Source organism: Cyprinodon tularosa, unplaced genomic scaffold (genome assembly GCF_016077235.1).
Source record: "Cyprinodon tularosa strain WSP-4 unplaced genomic scaffold, ASM1607723v1 ctg662, whole genome shotgun sequence".
Lineage (NCBI taxonomy): Eukaryota > Metazoa > Chordata > Actinopteri > Cyprinodontiformes > Cyprinodontidae > Cyprinodon > Cyprinodon tularosa.
The window spans coordinates 43,661-61,378 of NW_024039410.1; the positions used below are offsets into that span (position 1 = coordinate 43,661).

The 17,718-nt window shown below is 39.6% G+C and overlaps 1 protein-coding gene across 8 annotated transcripts in view; it reads right to left on the reverse strand.

The window, feature by feature from the left end:
* Positions 1 to 385: 385 nt before the first annotated feature.
* Positions 386 to 17,718, reverse strand: part of map6a (microtubule-associated protein 6a) — a 32,498-nt gene continuing 15,165 nt past the window's right edge. The window contains exons 2-5 of one of the 8 annotated variants that reach the window (XM_038267129.1): positions 10,141 to 10,354; positions 7,644 to 7,858; positions 3,838 to 3,948; positions 386 to 902 (exon numbers count right to left, since the gene is read on the reverse strand). In XM_038267129.1, coding sequence (XP_038123057.1) covers positions 755 to 902; positions 3,838 to 3,948; positions 7,644 to 7,858; positions 10,141 to 10,354 — 688 coding nt within the window. In that variant the 3' untranslated portion in view covers positions 386 to 754. Of the gene's footprint in view, positions 903 to 3,837; positions 3,949 to 4,435; positions 4,762 to 5,878; positions 7,407 to 7,643; positions 7,859 to 10,140; positions 10,355 to 17,718 lie in introns of those variants that run through there. The other 7 variants (XM_038267132.1, XM_038267131.1, XM_038267136.1 and 4 more) reach the window with 7 other exon arrangements.

Consider the following 17,718-nt stretch of genomic DNA (forward strand, 5'->3'; position numbering starts at 1 on the left):
GCAGGCCTCTCTACAAAGTACGTGGAATAAAGGTGGAGCAGTTGAAAAAATATGTCACACTTTTCAGATTTTGTTAAAAAATACTGAAAAACCATGCATCCTTTCCCAGCATTTCCTGTTTTTGTATGTGCTCTACAACATAGACATTGTTTCTGTTGAGACACAGTGTGAAAGGTTTAAGGGGTGGTGGAAGCGTTTATCAAACACTTGTGCCACATAATTTTTACTTTCTGTGTATCAAGACCCAGGAGACATCATATGATCACACGAACAAAATAGGAGTTAAAACAAGTTAGATATTATTTACAACCTTTCCTCCATGTGAGTTTTTTAATGTCTTTGACCTCATAAAGTTAGAAAATGAAAACAGTTATAGTACAGAAAGGCAAGTTATACTAATTTATTTTGACTAAAGTGAATAATGTGTGGTACAGTTTGGTGGTATAATTAAGCACTTATTGGTGTAATTTAACTTCTAATGATGCTGAAATTTTCTCTTGAAACAGAATGAATGAAACCAGAAAATTATGTAGCACCTTTTGCCTTAATGCCACGAGTCGTGCAGCCGGGAGCTTCCATCCAGAGGCTGCGTCACACATGCGTTGACGTTTCCATTTAGTCACTAACCTCCAAGAGAGTTGAAAGTTTTTTCTTGTCTTTGTTCTAATCCATCTTAAACTCTATATATACATACACAGCAGAGCTACAGTCTCTACACATAAAGGCTGATCTGCCTCGGTCCACATTAGTGGGTCTACTCAGTCTGGTTAACATCTAGGGCAAAGCGTACGACCCCGCTGCTCCTCCGAGGTTCGCCTCTTTCCAGCAGTGGCACTGATCCTCCTCCAGCAGCACCCTGGGAATGATGATGACCGGGTCGGAGAACCTCATCTTTAGAATCTCTAGGAGGCAGAATATTTTTTTTTAGATACCAGAGAAAGAGACAAAAAGAGACACAAGATGAGGGATTTGAATTTGGCAAAACACAACTTCTGGGGTTGAGCTTTTCACCCTGAGACCGCTCATTATCATCTTTAGGAAGTATATAAAAAAAGTATTTGCAAATGACAAAAGTCCACATTTTAAATCTGCTCCAATCATATTATTTGTTGAATGAGGGTCTCACAGTGTTCTTTCAAAATACAGATAAAGAAATGAAGTTCAACCACCAGAAAAAAACAGACTTAAAAAAAATCAGAAGGAACCATTAAATCATTAGCATGCACTTACAATTTCCTCTGAAATGTGTCTTTCCAAGGTGCCGTTGCTTCCCTAATTCCATTCATACTTACCCTCCATCTTATATCCTTTCTTGTTCAAGATAGAGGGCAAAGCCTAGGCCACTATATGGAAGTGAAACTCAGATTGCAGGTCCAACAGAAAACAGTGGTGGCATGCTTTAGAAACACAGTTTAATGCAAAAAAAACCAAAAGTTAGAGTGCAGAGGTAAATTAACCGTCGACTTCAGTTGCCATAAAAAAGAGGCCATGTTCATGTGAGCAGAGCACATGAGAGACCCTTCTTATACGAGACCTTGTAAAACAGATCAACATCCCGTTAGGTGTGCAGTCTCTGATAAATCAACCAAAGATTTAATTTTCTGGTCCAATCCAAAGTGGAGCATGATTGTACAATGGATCCTGTTTTATAATCAAGCTTACTAGATTTTTTACAAATACTCTAAATACTGTCTCTTAGCTAAATAGATCATTGATGGACAATATCTGATTAATTTACTTCAATTCAGTTTATTTATATAGCACCAATTCCCAACAAATGTCATCTCAAGGCACTTTACAGTTCACCAGATCATACAGTCAGATTGATTCAAAGTTTTCTATTTAAGAAAAACCAGCTGCTTAGTGTGAGTTATTTCATTCGAGCCAATGAGTCGATGCAATCAACTGGTTTTCCTTAGATAGGAAACTTAGAATCAAATTGACTGTATGATGGCAATCATAGTCAAGGCAATCCCTCACACTAAACATGCTTGTAGCGACAGTGGAGAGAAAAAAATTCCTTTTGGCGGGAAGAAACCTCCAGCAGAACCAGGCTTGGTGTGAGCGGCCATCTATCGAGACCGACTATTATACATTTTTGTGTGTTGTTGTTGGACTGTGAGAGTGGCCTGTTGGTCAGCCTTGCTTTCACCACACCATCTCTATTCCACTAAAAGGGGTGATACCATCAATCAGGGTCTTCTGCTAGGTCAACAGTAAGAACATTATCCAGGGTAGGAAATACCGCTATGGACTGTAGCGCTGAATCCAGACAGCCTCAAACCTTACAGATGTCATAAATGCGGTGGTTTCACATAGACTGGTTATAACAGCCTTCTGGTAAAAAAAAAAAAAAAAATCAAAAGTTAAACAAAAATAGCTAACAGCTGAAGCTCTCCGTTATATAAAACGGGGGTGTGGACATTAGCATGTGTTACAATCAGTTAATGTGACAAAATAATACATTTTTGTTGAACTCTGTGAAATTAGGGTTGTGACTTTATGTCCTTTCATGCAAAGGATTGTGGGTCAATCTTAGAGCGCCTAGTGGCAGCAAGCGATGCCAGCTGGTTCCTATGCTGACTACAGTGGCGCTAATAGGCATACTGCATCCTAACTATAGCTCCGTCCTTAATGTTAGCACTATCTAGGTAGCACATAGCAACCATGGTAGAACGTCCCATGTTGCTTAATAGTCCACACATCTTTGAAGTATTCAAATTGGGTCCTATCGTGTAAGACACAGGGAAATAAATGATTGCTAAATTCTTCTGGAGGCCATTAAAAAAAGGGGATATGAAAGGAGATCAGAACGAGCTAGACTGACTTTTCTTTTCCTGAAAATTATTAAACATAATTTCAAAGAGCTTGAGAAGGATTGTATGAGTCAAATACCAGTTTATGACAACCGTAAATGTTTCAGTTAGAAGGTGAACACCCATTCTGGTCTCAAATGTGAACACTCTTCAGGATCCCTGTCTAATTAGCTCCTTTGGTTATAGCATGATGCTGCCACCACCCTGTTTCATGGTATGTTTGCAAATAGTCCAGTTTTGGTTTTATCTGATCATAGCATCATGCTCTCCTTTAAAATTCTAAATTTATGAATCATCCTTCTAATTTCTAGATGATGGATTGAATAGCTATGTTTGAGAAGTTGAAAGTTTAAGTCTTTTAAAATCCAATACTGTTTTTGTAATATTTCTCTAATTTCCTCCCTGACCTGTTTGTTTCTTGGTCCTCATGTTCACCAACGTTCTCCAAAAACCTGTTTTTTTTTAGATTTTCATGTCAAATAAGCCTTAATTATTTCCTACTATACAGTAATGTGTCCCTTTTGGTTGGTTTATCACACATAAATTTGCACTGAAGACTGTGTTTGACAAATCGCTGAAAGGATAGACTTTTGCAAGGAACTGTATGAGAGGGTCACCTTTCAAAAGAAAAAAAAAGATCATGCAGTATCCAGAGATCATGAAGGCTGGATGCATTACAGCAGCTGGTTCAGGAATGGTTGGAGATGACTGGACCGCACCTCAGACCTCCTAAAGAGGAGCCAACATGAGGATTTTTGCATGGGTAGAATGTGAGAGCAGGCAGGCAGGCGGACGGCCTCCGCCACACCCTCCCCCCAACTCAAAGCCTCCATATGGAAGAGAAACACGGAGTGGAGTCGAGCAAAGACAATGTGGTGGTTTGTTCAGAACAGAAAAGAAAAAAACAAAACAGTGCCACTGTAGTAGAAAAACAAGAAAAGCAAATAACTCCATGAGCAGGTATGAATGAGAGGCGTTTCTGGCTGCGTTTGGCTTTCTCTGCTCCTGTGATTGGGATTACCTGGGATTGGGTAGTGCACAGCCCCACAGGTGTTGCTTTAGAGTCTGCACCCAGCCAATATCTCGGATTGGCTGGCAGAGTTGTATGTAGTGGTACTGTTTTAGCACAACCCTTCAAATGAATCAGAATGTCACTCATTAGCACAGAACAGACTGCACACAGCATCATCTGATAATAACAACACTTAGAAATAACATACAGGAGAGGGGTACGTCTAACATCATACATCTATGTTTCTGGATGTAGCTTGAAGCATCGACATCATATTCTGGAATGAGCTTCTTCTCTTCACACACATGCCGCTCTATAAACAGGATGAGTTCTTGGAATATATTGAGACGTGATGCAAAAATAATATATTCTTCAGTTCCCATGAGAGGAAAACATGCGTGTTGGAAGAGATGCCCCGGCTCATGCCGAAATGCATCCTTGCTAAGCATAGCGCTGGGGAGTGGGGGGGGTTGAGAACTGCATTCTCTTCCATGTGGATAGAACTGATTGAATGGCAAAGACTGGGACAGGGGGAGCGCTGACAGATACCTGCAACCCACTAACCTTTAACCATTCCTCTCAGCAAAAGAAGCAAAGAAGACACCGCTTTTTCTGCGTTTCGCATTTATTTATGTTTCATTAAATAAGATCAAGCAGATAAAACACAAGCACGTCACAGTTTATTTTTTGTCCAAGACATTACTTTCTTCAGCATACTTTCTATCCTTATTTTGCCTGATAAATACATTTAGATAGCACCGAGTGTTGGTGTTCTACTTTACATTAAAAAGCCCCTCCCCCCTTGTGTTACATGACAAGGTACCCCCACCCTCCAAACCATCCCCAATCAAAGGCTGCAAAACGCTAATGAGTCGGGCCATCGTCCCAGATGGGGTTGGCGTTCAGCTCGGATATGAACGGCGGTGATGGTTGCTGAAGAGACGGAACAGAGACAGAGAACCTTCAGTCGTTCTAAATGAAGGAGGAGATGTTGAGCTGATGATGTGACACAGTGAACAGACTTTACACGGCTTCTCTGAGCTGGAACATGACCCCTCTGATGGAGCTGTGCTCCTGCTCCCAGAAATGAATGCAAAGAAAGGAAGATTATGGTGATGCTTGTATTAAAAGGCATTTATATGCATTTCCAAAAGCTTTCCACCGACCAGCTGGGAACTAAATGAAAAGACCAAATTATTTCTGACTGCTCAACAAATAAGATCTTTTAGAGCAGATCTTAAAATTAGAATAGAACATCATTGGAGCACCAGTTAACAAAATTTATTCTAAATAGGGATGCAAGTCGTTGATTGATAAGCTAATCTTGAGTTAATTGATTGTATTGATCAAATGACAAATAACTGATAGGCAGGGTGTTTGTTTTTAACCCTTTAAAGCCTGATCCAAGAATAAAACAAAACAGAAAATTACTTTTTTTTGGTTTGAATTCCTTATTTTCCCTTTTAACAAAATATGTAAAAAGAAAAAAACAGAAATACATTTTTGATATTAATAATTTATTACTATGCGATAAGTCAAGATAAATTTTTGTGTAGTCTTCTGCCCTCTGTTATCAGGTATATCTGATTGTGTACAATAGGATTTTGAGCAAAGTTTTTACCATTAAATTATGCAAAAGGTGTCAGACGCAAAACATTTCAGAAACCGTATGTATGAAATATGATACATTTGGCATTATAGGGTTAAACAGTTTTCTCTTGTATCGAGGGGGGTCTTTCATTAAAAACGAGCAGCGATTTTCTTACGCTGAATTTAAAAAAACAAGTAGTACATGTAATTAAAAAACTGAATATATACAAAAAAAAATGTCTTGCACATTATTAGACAAGAAATATTTTGAAGTAACAAAACAAGAGCCTATTAGGTTACTGAATGAAATTATGGATAATTTAGATTTTAAACTATCATTAAAAGACGGGGTATGTCGCTCTGTTACGCTGTCAGACTAGTTACCACTTTAGTTTAATACAGTTGATGGTATTTGTGATAAAAGTCTGTCTTTATCGCAATCAAGCATTTAGTGCTGGGAGAGATTTAGGGGGAAATTTATTGAAAATTTCTATTTACAGACAGAACCACATAAAGCTCATCCTGCATCATGTTTTTAATAAACAATGTCAATAATGCAGAACCGAACTCTACATGTTTCTGGTCTAGCATGAAGACCAGAACACAATTAACTTCCAAACCAGTGAAGGAAAAAAATGCCAAACTGAGTTGCTCTATTTAAAAAATGACAGTTTTTGTGCATATTTACTAGTCTTATGTGAACCTTATGCTAAATATGTAGTGATTGCATCATTTATACACTAATAGTGGTTTTGTCATACATGGACAGTGCTCAGGTGGACTAACTACATGCTGATAGTGCATATGTTATGCATGAACTGTGTTCGCTGGAGGATTAATGATGTAATAAGAATGAGAACTGATGACAATAAACATGAGGGCATTGCATTAGTTCTTGGATAGATGTTTAGAAATATGATGAATGATTTAGTAAAATGGACATTCATTGAAAGGGTGTATTCCCTGAACTAATGCTGAAAAAGCTGCCATGATATATGTTTAACTACACTATGACTGACATTGTCGTTGATGCTTTTAGTTCATCATCATGTTGTATTTTGCCACAACGACAGTAGCAGTGTTCCTTCCAAATGTGATGCCAATTTAGGGAAAACTAAAAAAAAAAATAATAATAATAATAATAATGTTTCCATCCATTTGAGTGAATTAATGCAAAGCAAGTTTCATTTCTGGATTGCATTCTTTTTAAATTTCTATTTACATAACATGTTCTCTGCTACAAAAATAATGGACCAGCATTTGCTCCATAAGCGCCTCCCTCTCGTATTACTAGAATGGTAGTGCTGCTTTGGTTTAAAAGGGTTATGTCTGCATCACAGCGTTATGTAATTCATAGGGAATCCTGCTCTGTTCTCCTGAGGGCTCGACCTTAATGCATAATCGCTCTAATACAACTAAACCGCCCCTCTAGAAACAAATGGGGCGTTATACGTTAAAGAAGGAGATGCTGAATGGTGGGAGCAGGATCTTTAGATGATTTACGACATTTACTATCATTGAACAGAGTTTATAATAAAGCACTAGAAAGGAAATCACATTTACCAAAGCATTGATGGAGATATATTTAAACACAGACAGAAAAGTACAGACAAAGCTGTGGATCACAGACACATCATGAATAACCAAGCGGTACATTTATCAAAGATTTTCTTTTTAAAAACAAATGAAGATTGAATAAAAAAGAGCCAATAAGTCATTTTTTTTTTCTTCCAAAAAGAACAAAAAAAGGGAAGAGAGACAAATCCTTGATAAACTCTACTAAGCAATCTGCTCAGCTGATCAAAGCCAACCCTTCAGACGTGCTTGTAAATGAGCCCATGCAACGACAGTCATCCAATTGGTTGGCGAGGCAGCCAAGTAGCCATGGCAACCTGGAGATGGTGGTGAGCAGCGGGTGGGGGAGGCGGGTAGCATCAAATGGCAGAGACAGAAAGAGGAAGCTTCCGCCCACTCGTTACTATAGCGATCTAGTACAGAGTGAGACAGGAAGAGCAATGGCGTGTCATGTTCACACCCGGACATGGGACTGGAGTATAAATGTAGCCAGGAGGTAGTGAGAGGACAGAGAAGAAGGACGAAGCAGAGAACAAGTAAGCAGGTAGAGAAAGACGAAAACAAAGACAAGAAGTTGGAACCAATTTTGCAGCCCATGTTTGATCCCACAGAAAGAAAGAAAAGGAGAAGTAGTGCTAAATGATTTTTACTCTTTTGCCTCAGCCAGTTTGTTGTTGATCTCTTTACTTTTCTCCTTGTCCCCGACTGCCGGCCGGTTCTCGGGTTGATTCTCCGAAGTCGTCTTCTTGGAGCCCTTCAGCGTGGCGCTTTGCTTATCTTTGGCTTTCCTCGCTGGTTTACCCTGGCCTGCGGCTGTGGCTCCAGGCTTTTTAGGTTTAGAGCGTAGGGCACTATACCTGTCAACCTAAGGATGCCAGACAGCAAAGACATGATTCCTGAGCTGAAAAAAAACTTTAGTCATCTTTAAATATATACCCCCCCACCCATAAAGTCTCACCACATTAGACCATGAGGTGCCTTGCTGAAGTGTTTGCATTCATTAAAATGTTTAACTTTGTCACATTTCAACCAAAAACTTCATTTTATTTTTTTTTTATTTTTTGATAGACTGAACTAAAACGGTAACATAATCATAAGAGAGACATTACACAACACCAACAAAATCTGTGGTATTGGAAAAAATTTTGGTTGCCAATTGAACTTGACTGGTGATTATGTTTCAAATCATCAGATCAGAGAGATTTTTGCCCTTTCCTCTTTTAGAAAAAGCTCAGGTTTAGATTCCAGTTCAACTTTGGTCTCATCTGACCGCAGTCCTTCTTTCACATGTTATGCTTCCTACGTAGCTTGCAGCAATCATTAAACTAGTTTTGTTTTTAGATTTTCTGGCAACAAAAGGCTTTCTTTTTGCTCCAGTTTCATAAAAGCCAGCATTGTGAAGAGCATGACTCCTACTGTAGCTGTCCTGGCAGTGAGCAGTGGATCTCTGCAGCTCTTCCACAGGTTTCGCTAATAACATCTTGTTTAGGTGAAGGTTGTAGCATACACTGTCCATGATAGGAGCATGGATCGATTGGTGACATTTTAGAATTTGAGATATTTTTTATAACCATATGGTGCGTTCACTCAAATTGTAAAACCAGTTAGAAAATCGCCACTTTTGAGCGCTTTTGCTTACCTGATACTTTTTCAGATATTTGCCTAGTAAGCGTAATGCTCGACTATTTAATCTATTCAATTCAGTTTATTTTTATAGCGCCAAATCACAACACATGTCATCTCAAGGCACTTTACAGAGACAATTCAACCAGCAATCCCTCAAACTAAGCATGTATGTAGTGACAGTGGAGAGCAAAAAAAAATCAATTTTAACAGAAAGAAACCTCCTGCAGAGCCAGGCTCAGTGTGAGCCGCCTTCTGCAGAGGCCGACTGGGGTAGGAGACAGAAGAAGATCTTAAAAAAAAAGCCGAGATACAACTAGCTCCCCAGGTGGCCCTGTCCAGAAAAGATAGCAAGGTCAATTCCGATGACAGAGGACAAAAGAGATACAGTTAGGGGTGGAAATAACAAATACTGCTGAATGGCAGAACAGAGATAGGATAAAGCAGAATGATGAAAATGGGCCCTATGTCCTCCAGCAGTCAAAGCCTATAGCAGCATAACTATAAAGATAGCTCAGGATAACCTAACCCCAGGGAATTCAGCCGCTGCATGTTGGTTTCACTTTAACACGGTGGATCCAGATTAGATGGAGTGGGTGGTGTAATTCATTTACTTTGGAAAGGTAACAAAGCGTCCCTGGGTCAATCACATCCTCTGGAGTTTAGGGAGTCCAGCAGCTATGACTGGATAGCGTGCCTTTTGTTGAGCTACCGTCTAGACCAGGCATCCCCAAAGTCGGTCCTCGAGGGCCGCTGTCCTGCAGGTTTTAGAGGTTTCCCTGCTTCAGCACAGCTGATTTCCATTGTTAGCTGATTAACAGGGTTTTGCTGAACTGCAATCATCAGAATCAGCTGTGCTAAAGCAGAGAAACCTCTAAAACCTGCAGGACAGCGGGCCTCGAGGACCGACTTTGGGCATGCCGGGTCTAGACAGGGGCGCTGCAAGGTCTCCTGTTGGAGTCTGCTTTATCTTCCAGGTCTGACCTCTGTCCTGCCCTAATCATTTCTGTCCAATGGGGCGTTGTTGAGAGCAGTAGTCCACTTACAAAAAGTATGAATTGAATGCAAACCAAACCTAACGATAAAAAATTGGGTTTGCATTTGGTCCACTCCAAAGAAGCAGAACAAAGACCGTTTTGGGTGTGATTCCACGCACTTCTTCTGAAGCTAAGTAGGCGAGTCAGAGTAGAAGGGCTGAATAGAGGTGCATGCCAACCTTTTTAGATTATTTTCTGGCTCCATTTGATTTTGTAGGTTTTTAGCATAAAATTCCAATAATTTACACTGAGGTTTCTGGTTGTAATGTGATAAAAAGTGAGAAGGTTTTACTGGACATGGGAAAGAATGGTTTTCTTCTCCAGCCCATTGTCAATTCTTATTTTGCCCACAGGCACAAGGAGATGAGCAAAATGTGAAGGTGGGGTAAGAAAACCCCAACAAGTTTGTTATAAATCCCTTTTTCATTGTCTAGACTCACTTAGACAATCACTACAGCACTACAAGTTGAGACGTAGGTAGTCTCACCTGTTTGATGGGGTCTATGTAGGGCTCGCTGTACAGACTGCGTATCCTCCTCCTCTCCTGGGCCTTGTTGTCAGCGGGCTGCAGTGGAGCGAGTCCCTTAAAGTTGGCGCTGTAGCTGGTCTCTAAGCTCGTCTTTTCATCTGGAGGCAGGTACTGAGACTTTGCACGAATCATCTTCACTGGCTTCACATCTTTATACGCCTTAAACTCAGTTCTGTGTGGGGGAAAAAAGCATTATGAAATCACAAGTTTTCCATTTTTGGTCTCTTAAGTGAGTTAAGCAGAAACTGGCTGGTGGCTCACCATACCAAACGGACCATAACAGACTAAGCATCAACTGATATAAAGTTATCCAAATAAAAAAGATAGATTAACACACAGACACAAAAGACAGAAAGAAAAGTTGTGTTGAGTAAACACGAACTGCGAGTAAAATCAGCGCTGTATAACTTTTAGCCACTTTGGGGGCGCTGGGTCTGTAATTTCATGGTATGGTGCCCTTAAAGGCCACTGGTAAAAACTGCACTGTTGAAAAATTAAACAGTCTTTGTGTGTCTTAGAATCTTACAGCATAACCTTTTAACTAACTTATCCAGACTTTCGTTTTTAAAGTCTTCTTATCCTACATTTGAAAATCAAAAAGCTCAAACTCTGCTGAGTTAGTGGCACCTGTCACCGCTTTCAGCTACTGCCTCTTCTTACGGCCGGTGCTTCACTTACAAACTTCTGAACTAATAAATTGTCTTGTGGCCAAGTGAAACACAATCAATGGTAAATCCTGCTACTAGATTACATAAATGAGGCACATATTTTAATTTAATTTGAAGTATTTTTCATATTTTTAAAGATTTTTTTTGTTGTCAAAGTTTAGATTTTTTCCTCAATAGCTTCTATGTCATGTGAACCACTGACTCAAAATCTGTATGAATTTTTCTACTAGCCTGGGCATATGAGACATACTCCGTTTTTCCTTGCATTTTAAGCCTTTTCGTATTTTAGCCTTTAGTAGTAACCCTTTAATAGCAAAATTACTGTTCTTCTTCAATAGCTTTGGTTTATATGAACCACTGACTCAAAATCTGTTTAAAGCTATTCTACTAGATGAGTCAGAAAATACACCCTTCATGCATTTAAAAAACAACAACCTGAAAGATAAAGAGTAATGCTAAATTTTGAATGATAATGCGGAGAGTAGTATTTATATTTAACCATATTGAAAAGATTTAATTTTTATGGTTGGAAAAGACCACTAGATGCGCGCCGGTACTACCATCCATGTTAACTTCCGTAAACACAGAGCACGCTGGCCTATGACGTCATTGCGTCCTCTACTCCGATGTGAGACACTTAAGTTGTATGAATGCAGTTCACACATGAGATCACATACAAGTCGCATATATTTGGAAATATGAACGGCAACACAAAAAAAATCGGATTTCACAAAAAAATTTCAGAATTGAGCATCAAGGCCTGCAGTGTGAATGTAGCCTAAAGATTACAGGATGGTTGCTTTTGAGGACTGGACTTCAGCACCACTGCTCTAGAGTCTAGACCATAAACAACGTTTCAATAAACAAACAAGTAGCCAGTTAGCATGAGCTGCTACAGCATCTATCTGCTGTGATAAACTAACCTAAGTAATTTAACACAAGCATGCAGTCAGATTCACTGCAAATAAGTTAAGAAAAGACTGTTTATGAAGCACAGAGAAGATTATCCATCTTATAAAAACAGCCAGACACCATTTGAACTTAAATAAAGAAAAGACAAGTGCTTCTTTAAGTCATTTGTAAATGTATGTATTTGCAGAGCATTTTTACTTTGCTGCTCTATAATTTCTGTTTCCTTTGGCAGAAGGTTCGCAAGCATGTTTGTTTCTGGCCGGTTTCTCGTAAGCATCTACCTAACCAGTTAGCAACTTAGTGCTAGTAGGTTCCCAATGGGAAATTCCATTGGGACCAAGTAGCACTAAATTGGTGACTTAGAAATGACACTGTCAAGGAACGCTATGGACAGAGGAAACATGCAAGAGGAGGAGAGTTTAGTGTCGGAAGTCGTGGATGAGTCTCCTCAGTCATACATTTTTCATTTAGAGGAGGAAAGTGGTGTGTAGATGTTGTGGAAGAGGACGCCAGGGCGGCAGAAGCTTGGTTTGGTGTAGAAGGCTTCCAGCCGTACATGTTTGAGCCCTTGCCTCGCAACGCTGCCAGTTCTGTTAGCTCTACGCCTGCTGAAGACACAGACGTCCATCCCCGTGAACACTGGGACGGAACTCAATGGGAAAGGAAATGATTCTGATTTCAACCATACCGTATATTAGCTGTGACACATGAATAAAGATGCTATGAGCGAAAATAATTTGATTGACAGATGACCGTTGATATATGATTGGCCGAATTTAGGTGTTCAGGCTGACGTATAACTAACTGGCCTCCATAAAATAATGAAAAAACCTCCACACATTTTAAGACAGGATTTCTTTTTTAATAGAAATTTTTTAAGTTTTGAGATAATATGGTCTGATAAAGAGTACATTTATATACATGTTTAAGGCGGAATGCTTTGACATTTAAATATGACTTCCCTACAACTTTAATCCAAAACCTTGTCCAGCTGGCTGGTTTTACAGCATCAGTAACTTTCATGGTTAATCCCAAAGGGATTAAAATTTGCCTAAAAAACTAGCAATTAAACATGACTGTTTTTTTAAGCTGTTAAAATATCCTTTTTGACACATTTAACTAAATGAATTTGTTTTAAAATTCAAAGAAAAACAGGAGATCAAAAGGCAAAAAAAAAAAAGGATCACAACCCTCCCATCAACCATGCCCATTTCATCTCATATATCTAAAAATAAAGTCAGCTGATAATATATGGTTGGCTCTGACTCTCTGCTGTAAAAAGCACGCTGTTCACAATGTCAAGGCTGCTGAGAGTAGAAAATGAATGGAGGTGAAAATCATGCATTATATAACAGGACTGAAGTCCCATTTCTGATGCTGCAGTGGGCCGAGGAGCCTCGATGCAGAGAAATGTTATACAGCAACTATCATCATCAGGAGTACCACACAACCGCATGACACCGGTGTGTGCATGTGTCGGTGAAAGAGGAGCAGATTGTGAGAACAGACAGTGTTCACAGTGTGAAACACTGGTTTGTGCTACAACATCACTGCTATTCAGCAACATATGACTGTGTAACAATGCAGCCAGTGTTTATGAGATCCAGAGCTGCTTGGTACTAAGGTTAAAAACCTTCTGTCTGATAGCAGTTTCTGTTTTCAGGAATCAGATTTTGTATATCTTGATTTGAAGAATGCTGCAGTAAATCAATGTTTGCACTCAGAGTTCAGGCAGAATTCTGACTGCAATTCAAAAATAGGATATTTTCCCTATCAGTGAATGCACCACACAGTAGCTACATGCAACCAGATCCTCCCCGTGAACAACACTTCTTTACTGAATAAGATGCAGAGTTGGCTATTTTCGCTTGCAGTACTACACTGCCAGGCCAAAAAAAAGTCACCACCTGGATTCAACTAAGCATAGGTACGAGCCTCCTATTGGATAATTACTGCATGGGCGATTATCTTTCAGCCGGCAACAAGTTATTTAACCCCAACTGGTGCGATGACTTGCTTCTCATTTCCTAAACAACCATGTGGAAAGACACATCCCGTGGTCATGGAAAAGATGTTAGTCTGTTTGAGAAGGGTCAAATCATTGGCATGCATCAAGCAGAGAAAACATCTAAAGAGATTGCAGAAACTACTAAAATTGGGTTAAGAACTGTCCAACGCATTATAAAAAACTGGAAGGATAGTGGGGACCCATCATCTTCAAGGAAGAAATTGGGCCGGAAAAAAATCCTGAATGATTGTGATCGCAATCACTTAAACGTGTGGTGAGATCAAATCGAAGAAAAACAACAGTAGAACTCAGGGCTATGTTTAATACTGAAAGTAAGAGCATTTCCTCACGCACAATGAGAAGGGAACTCAAGGGATTGGGACTGAACAGCTGTGTAGCCGTAAGAAAACCACTAATCAGTGAGATTAACCGGAAAAAAAAGCTTCAATTTGCTAGGGAGCATAGAGATTGGACTGTTGAGCAATGGAAGAAGGTCATGTGGTCTGATGAGTCCAGATTTACCCTGTTCCAGAGTGATGGGTGAATCAGGGTAAGAAGAGAGGCAGGTGAAGTGATGCACCCACCATGCCTAGTGCCGACTGTACAAGCTTGTGGGGGCGGTGTTATGATCTGGGGTTGCTGCAGTTGCTCAGGTCTAGGTTCAGCAACAGTATGTGCTCAAAGAATGAGATCAACTGACTATACTGAATGACCAGGTTATTCCATCAATGGACTTTTTCTTCCCTGATGGCACAGACATATTCCAAGATGACAATGCCAGGATTCATCGGGCTCAAATTGTGAAAGACTGGTTCAGGGAGCATGACACATAATTTTCACACATGGATTGGCCACCACAGAGTCCAGACCTCAACCCCATTGAGAATCTTTGGGATGTGCTAGAGAGGGCTTTGCGCAGCGGTCAGACTCTACCATCATCAATGCAAGATCTTGGTGAAAAATGAATGCAACACTGGATGGAAATAAATCTTTTGACATTGCAGAAGCTTATCGAAACAATGCCACAGTGAATGCGTGCCGTAATCAAAGCTAAAGGGGGTCCAACAAAGTATTAGAGTGAGTGACCTTTTTTTTGGTGGTGACTTTTTTATTTGGCCAGGTAGTGTATGTTTTAAACTTCACCAGAAGAAACTCAGAGATGTTAGAAACTATTTAATGGTACACATTTTTACTATGGCTATCTGAGATACAGTATGTCTGCAGTAGCCTCTTTCGATATTTCAGTATCTGTCTGTTATGGAAGATGCAGAACTTTTTCCAGCACTGCAGGTTGCATTTAACACTGTCTGTAATTTCAAACCAAGTATAATAGTCCAATAGGCAGTCATCTCTATGTGGTCAAGCCTAAAAAGTTCAGTTTAGGCAATTGGACGTGAGGTTTTCTAGGACATTTAAGACATCTAAGACATTTCGGCTTCTTCAGTTCTAACTAGTGGTGGGGTGCACTAAGATTAATATACTGTATGTTGAACAAAGAAATTAGGATGGACAAAAGGTGGCTTTAATGCTTTCAACTTGATTGGCCAATGAGGTCACATGGGGCTTTCTAAAGGCTGTTAGGGGGTTTGGATGGGTCGTTTAATGTGGTCACATGCCACATTATATGTGAATCTAGTGGGAGGATCACAGCCACCTTTTGTTTTCCCCTAATTCTTTGCTATACCTACTATCGGTCAAAATCTACCAGGTTGAGATCTGGAATTGAAATTGCACCAAATTGCACCAAACAGGAAAAAGAACGTCGAGAAGATCTGGTTTGTCAAATTAAAATATGGTAACGACAGCTTGGTAACTACAAATTAGAGCAGAATTCTAATATATTCCCAAAAACTAAGACCGTTTGTTTAAATAATTGGACGCAAACTGTTGGATGCAACACACCATGAAGCAGATTTCTAATCTTGATCAAAATATTTATTTTATACCCAGAGGCCTAAAAGTTTCATTGAAATCCAGCCACAACAACTTTGAAGAAGGCATTTCATAATTTCAAAGGAAACTTCTTATTTAAGAGATGTGATGCTGAGTTTGGAGGTTGAGAACAAACCAATTATCCTTATTAGAAAGATCCACAAAGAAAAAAATTATGTTTGGGTAGAAACGTGTGTGACTGATACTAATGGGGAGTTTTAATTATGTGATATTAAATTAAGACACATGTTTTTCTCCTATGATTTAAATAATAATATCGCGCATGCTCTCCTCGACCTCCATTAAAGTCGGAGCGAAGCAAGAGAGGAGGAAACACGGAGGCTGATGTCAACTTTCAAAACCTTCCCAAAAAAATTCAAGGACTTCAAACTTTCCAGGGCCCATAACTTAAATTAATAATATTTAAGGATTTTAAGGACTCATGGAAAGCCTAACAGACAGTTTTTATTTGACTGAAGGGTAGGACAAATTCCTGAAAACTAAATATCTTTTACATTTTAGAAGAGATAAAAAAACTGAGATTAACCTGATTTGAACTGAGTGATGATAAAGTCATAAAGTTACCAGAGTCAGTTCCATCTTTTCTTCCTATGGGCTGCTACCTCAATGACCCAGCCATGCTGTGCTACGAAACCCCCAGATATTTGTAGCTGTGTCTGAAGCTGCTATGCAGGGTTGGCCACTGGCTGTAATGGAGGGGCAGCAGAGTCAGACTCCCACAATCCTGAACTTCAAAGTCAATCACGCGCCTGAGCAACAAAATTAGTCTAAATGTTAGAAGTTTGGGATTATGATAAAAATATAGGTGACTGACTTGGGTCAACACAAAGAAGGGCTCACAGCTCACATGTTCCATAGAAAATTATTAGGGCTGCAACAACGAATCGATAAAATCGATAAAAATCGTTGGCAACGAATTTAATCATCGATTAGTTGTGTCGCGCGATTAATGCGTCATCCGCCGCCGTCGTCATTGCCGTGGGGCGCCTCTCCCATCCCAACCCTGTTCTCCCGCGGCGCTCCCGCAGGAGTCCCTCTCAGCGCTGCAGTCAGAGCCGCAGGATGTTTACCCTCAGCGTCCAGACTGCAAATGAAGCGTGCATGCGCTGGGATTGACGCCAAATTGATCACAATAATTAAAATAGCCTGCGCTTTGTAAAGCGAAAAAAGTCGTAACATGCAACTTTTGTAAAAACAAATGAACATGGCACGGAACCACCACTGTTATGACGCAGCACCTGAAAAGAAAACACGTTGGAGCCTTCGATGGCAGTGAAGAGAGCTCATCAGCAGGATGAGTAACCATGTTTGTTTCGTTTTAAAGTGGGGAAACGTAACGTTAGTTAATCCTATTCTGGAATGAAAAGGAAGGAGAGACTGTTTCTCAGAGGGTTAAATAAAAAAATAATAAATAAAATCCTCTTGTAATGTGAAAGTCGGGGGTTTGATTCCAGTTCTTCTGCCACAGGTCGAAATGCATTTTGGCAAAGCTCTTAACCCCAAAGGGCCAACTGATCTGTGTTTCACCGTAAAGTACTTTATGTGATCAATATGACGAGAGTAATCTTATTCATTACCTTGAAATAATTGTTTGTTAATTTTGACATCTTCTGTTCCAAAGAACATTTCTTCCATCTAGGAAAATGAAGGAACTTGGTATAATACAAACCATGTTTAAGATGAAGGAAAAAGGTACAACTCTCTGTTACAGGGTATTCTAAATGACCTGTCAACAAGAGACGTACTCTAATTAGTATTTAAATGAGGAAAAGTCTTACCGCCGTCAATGCGAGTGGCGGCCATCTAGTTTAGTTTTGATTTCCCCCCTCTTAAATTTGACTCTTAGGGACATTACAATTTACATTTTCTACTCTGAGGTAGATCTTTTTTTTGAATAAAGTCCTTACACGTGATTGGTATTTCTAAAACATGTGTGATCTGGTCTCAGAATAAACTAAATATTAGAATAGTTTTTGTAAGCTGATAGTTGAAACT